The sequence below is a fragment of the Cupressus sempervirens genome, chromosome 7, assembly GCF_028749045.1.
Source record: "Cupressus sempervirens isolate cs-2001-9-10 chromosome 7, ASM2874904v1, whole genome shotgun sequence".
Classification (NCBI taxonomy): domain Eukaryota; kingdom Viridiplantae; phylum Streptophyta; class Pinopsida; order Cupressales; family Cupressaceae; genus Cupressus; species Cupressus sempervirens.
In genome coordinates this window covers 46771310-46775977 of record NC_143124.1, presented here as the reverse complement: position 1 = coordinate 46775977, position 4668 = coordinate 46771310, and the positions used below count along the sequence as shown (strand labels likewise).

The 4668-nt window shown below is 32.9% G+C and overlaps 1 protein-coding gene across 1 annotated transcript; it reads right to left on the bottom strand.

Annotated features, from left to right (window-relative positions):
* Nucleotides 1–1706: 1706 nt before the first annotated feature.
* LOC149545391 (borneol dehydrogenase, mitochondrial-like) lies at nucleotides 1707–2774 on the bottom strand. The gene is made up of 2 exons (XM_089793999.1): nucleotides 2737–2774; nucleotides 1707–2502 (listed from the first exon to the last, which is right to left on the bottom strand). Exons 1-2 carry the CDS (start codon nucleotides 2772–2774, stop codon nucleotides 1707–1709), a joined length of 834 nt encoding a protein of 277 aa, XP_089650125.1.
* Nucleotides 2775–4668: the final 1894 nt, after the last annotated feature.

The window sequence follows — 4668 nt, the reverse complement described above, 5'->3', positions numbered from 1 at the left end:
GATATGACTACCTACAAACCCTCCAATGAGAAGGTAAAACTAGGGTGGGGATAACACCCACAAATCTTCAATATTGCTATTGTAAAGGGTATCGAATGAAGATTACAATGTTTGATCATAAAACATTATCTATTCTATGAAAGGTATTCCCTATTAAAGGCTTATAAGATTGTTAGATCTTACACTATTAAATGATTTCAACACCTTGCTAAAAATGTGTCTAGTTAAAGGACTTCAACATACAATGAAGTAAGCAACCTAGTAAAGGATTTGCAATAGTCTATTAAGACTATGATGTTAAGAGATTTAACTGATTCACCTATTAGAATCTATCAACAATGATCCTGCAATTAGCAATCTACTGCTAGTTAACATATCATGTCTTTGCATGCATGTATCCTTGATCCTTCTTTGATCTGATGTATCACTTCTTTCCTCTAAGTCCTTTCCTCTATTCTCCTCTAACTAATTCTATAATGTATCTCAATTCACAACTCCTTAGCCACCATAAATGCTTTATTTGCACATGCAAACTTCTCACATTTTTCCTTCCACCTTCATAACAAAGTTTAGGGTTTTCCCTTCTTAAGAAGATCTAGGTAACTTACAGTTAGTTATGAATCAACAATTGTAATTCATCCATCTAGCCACTAAATTAATCTCTTTAACTGATTGGGTGCATGTATTGCATAGAGATTTACAATTAAGATTTGTTCTTATCATCAAGAATCACAAAAATAATCCTTAAGTTGGCTCCAAAATGGTTTACATAGTAGTTTGTGCCATTACAAAGAACTATGTCAAAACTATCTTACTCACCATTTAAAGTCCCTGATGCTCAACATCAACTGCAACTTCAATGCTAGCACTCATCATCTGAATTACTTGACACATACTAATTGCTCGACACTTGAGTGACTTGGTACTAAATGTTTACTCGGCACTTACCGAGTAACTCACTCGACATGCATTGTCGCATGCACTGTTTGACATGGTATGCTCGGCATGCATTGAGTGTTTGGTATGAACTAATTTCTAACTTGTAAATGACTTAATTGTATAGACACTCATATCTCAAAACCAATTTGAAATCAACTTCAATTGTCTTTAAAAACAAACATTTAATTTAAGTTAAAACTCTAAATGATTCAAATTTTAATCAATAATAAAAATGTCCCTTTTAAATTTTAACATTTGAAATTCAATGAATTTCATTATACAATATTACCACACTGGTCCACAAAAATAAAAAAGATAGGATATTACAAAATAATTAAAAAGATAGGATATTAAAAATTATTGTCAAAATTTTTAGTTTGTTTCAATCACTATCAGTATCAATAAGTTTAAGAGTTTTTTAGATCGTCACAATAAGGAATCTTCAATACCACTGTTATCTCATACATATAAAACAGAATAAACTTAAAGAGATATAGAACGAGAGTGTTCAGATTTAAATCAAGTAATTTCTACTTTCCTAATGCCATGATCATAATTTAATTTAAGAATAATATTACGCAGCATGTACATTTTCTATCTCAGATTAATTTTACTTAATCGAAAAAATATTATACAAATACACCTATTTTTCTTCCAGGTTTAAACAACAAATTGACTTAACCTATCTGTGCTCCGTAGTAATATGTCAAAAGTAATTTGTGGACTTCTTGCTATGTGGGCTTAGATTTTTTCTAATAGGTTCCCTATCACCACTTTCCAAACACTGCAGCTTCATCTAATACAACACTGATTCCCCCATCCACAACCAAATTGTGACCGCTAACATATCTAGAGTCCTCACTGGCCAAATAAAGAGCAGCCTCTGCAACATCCACTGCTTGAAGACTGGCCTCCATTAATGGAGCTTGTACCTGAAGCGCTGCCTCTAGCTTGGCCTTTGCCTCTCCTAAGCGGGCCACTCCCATCATATTCATTACCAGCTCTGTAGCAATTGCAGCTGGAGAAATACAATTCACTCGTATACCACTTTTTCCTAATTCCCCCGCACCATTCTTAGTCAGCCCAATAACAGCATGTTTGGAGGCAGTGTAGAAGTAGGGTGTAGCTCCTCCCAAAATACCTGCAACACTAGATGTTGAGATAATGCTGCCTTTTCTGTTCGGAATCATAACCCGGGCTGCGTGTTTAATGCCATGCATTACTCCTTTTACATTGATATTCATCACTCGCTCGAAATCAGATATATCATACTCTGCTACGCTCAGTTTTTGGAAGTCGGCGACACCTGCATTATTGTACATTATGTCAAGCTTTCCGTATTTTTTCACTGCCAAATCTACTGCTGCCCTTACATCTTCCTCTTTGCTCACATCGCAGTGGACATATTTTACCCATGGAGAAAGGGATTCCGCCACTTTCATGCCATCATTGTCTGAAATATCTGCAATTATGACCTTGGCTCCATGATTTGCGAATAACCGAACAGTGGCCTCACCGATGCCCCTTGATCCGCCCGTGATTATTGCAGCCTTGCCTGGCAGTCTGCATTTAACAGATAAATTTGTCATATAAGATATGCTTTCAAGAACTTCTTTATTAGAGTTATCAGTGTCTGTTTTAATAAGCTTATGATGCATGAAAACTTTTGCATTCATTGACAGAGAGAACTATTTACGAGTGTAAAATCAGCATATAAAGTTGTTACTATATTTGAGACATCCAGAAAATAACAAGAAAACACTGCAAGAGTGAGGAAAAATCAATGAAAAACGTAACCTTCTCCAAAGAGCGGCTGCAACCCCTCTCATAGACATGTTATAGAAATGGAAAATACCTTAATTGACTGCTTTCGAAGAACCGGCTTTATAGCCAACTGTGGAGATTGAATTTCTTTTTTCCCCTTCAAAATCAGTCTCATGGTCTAAACATCATACCTTACTTTATGGGTCACCCTAAACATCATATACTATGAGGGAAAAGTTTAATTTAACTATTTAACACTTTTAATCTACCAAACAAACCTTACAATCCGTACTTTATGAACTTTACTGCTAGAAAATGTCTGAATGTTACACATTATTTAGTAAATTTTAAAAATACCATTTAAATCGAATTTGTGTACTCTTATAGCTTACTTTAGGAGCTTTACTAGCCTTACACATTACGCAGTTATCACTTTATTATAAATTAAAAAGCCACTGATAAAATGTTTTGTATTATTTATTAAAGTAAACAGTAAAATAGTCAGAAATTAAAGGCACATATCATTTCCATGTTTAAGTGGAAGGGAGAGAACTAGAGGTCTCTCATTTCACAGTAAGTTCAAAATGTTGAAAATGTGTACGCTCTGAACCTTTATGTTTTTGGATCCTTCACTAGCGTGCAGTCCACTTTATGAATACGACAACAATAAAGCCTACTTTCTTCAAACATAAACTCCAAGGCAACAATAATAGTCTCGAATAGCCTTGAATAAATGTTGAAACTTTTAATATTTGTTATAAGAGAACAGAATGGAAATTTATGGTACGCCCAATTTCCACATTTTTTTTTTCTCTGGAAGTAAGCTTGATTTGTATTCTGACACTTCACGGATTCAAATACTACGACCCATTATGAATCTTCACATCACATCGCAATCTGTCTGCTTTCAGCTTTTGACAAATTTTGTTGTTAGCTATTAATTCTCTGCAGCATTTAAATAAGATGGAATATATAATACCCCACAAGAGGATAGTGTATGAAATATAAAACAAAATGCAATAATTTTTGTACTCATTATAGCAGCGCAGTTTATTGTCCGAGCACGTCTGCTTCTTTGCTATCACCTATTTTCAGTAAATTGTTCCTTATTCCTTATAGAAGACGGTCCATTAAGAGACCATTAATAAATAGCATTATTTTGATTTTAGGTTATTCTTCAATGATTTTATTTAGATTAAAATTCTTATTTACTAATATGAATTGTACAGTTGATTAATTTTAATTTCAATTTGTTTTTAAAAATTACTATAGAAAAAAAAAACTTTGACTTAGTTTTGTCCTTAGTGCATTTTGTCTACAAATTGGTCAATAGAAAATTGTAAATGAATTTTAATATTTGATACATAAATAAAAAATGTGTCTAGGTCATTGAATATTATAATTTTTAAATATTATTGTTGAACAATATCATTATTTAAAAAATGAGGCTACTTTGAATAATTAGCATTTCATATGGATGAATTAAACTTGTATTACTATTTTATTAATATTACATGTTTTCATTATTTATAATTCATTTATTAAAATTCTAACACTCAAATGTAATTTTTGTTGATAATTAGATGTCCACTTCTATATCATAACAGGTAAGAGTTTGTTGTATAAGTAGAATGAGTGTTAAAAAAAATGCATACATTTGTTATTGTGAGAGCAATAGGAGGTGGGCTTCTTCTTGTAGTACTATAAAATTGCACATAGTGGAATTTTCTATTCTATTATGCTCCTAGATTAGCTTAGTCAAAATCCTACATAGGACTCTACATCCCTCCATCTCCCTTGTCCTTCTTCCTTTAGATTATTGACCATGTAGTTTGGTTGATACATGATGTATGCACATTGCGGGGTCTATATGGTGCTCAATAATCTTGCAAATCTAAAAATATGCATTAAGTTATTGAGATGCCACAACCATGACCCTTACGAAGTAAAACTTTTACCACCACT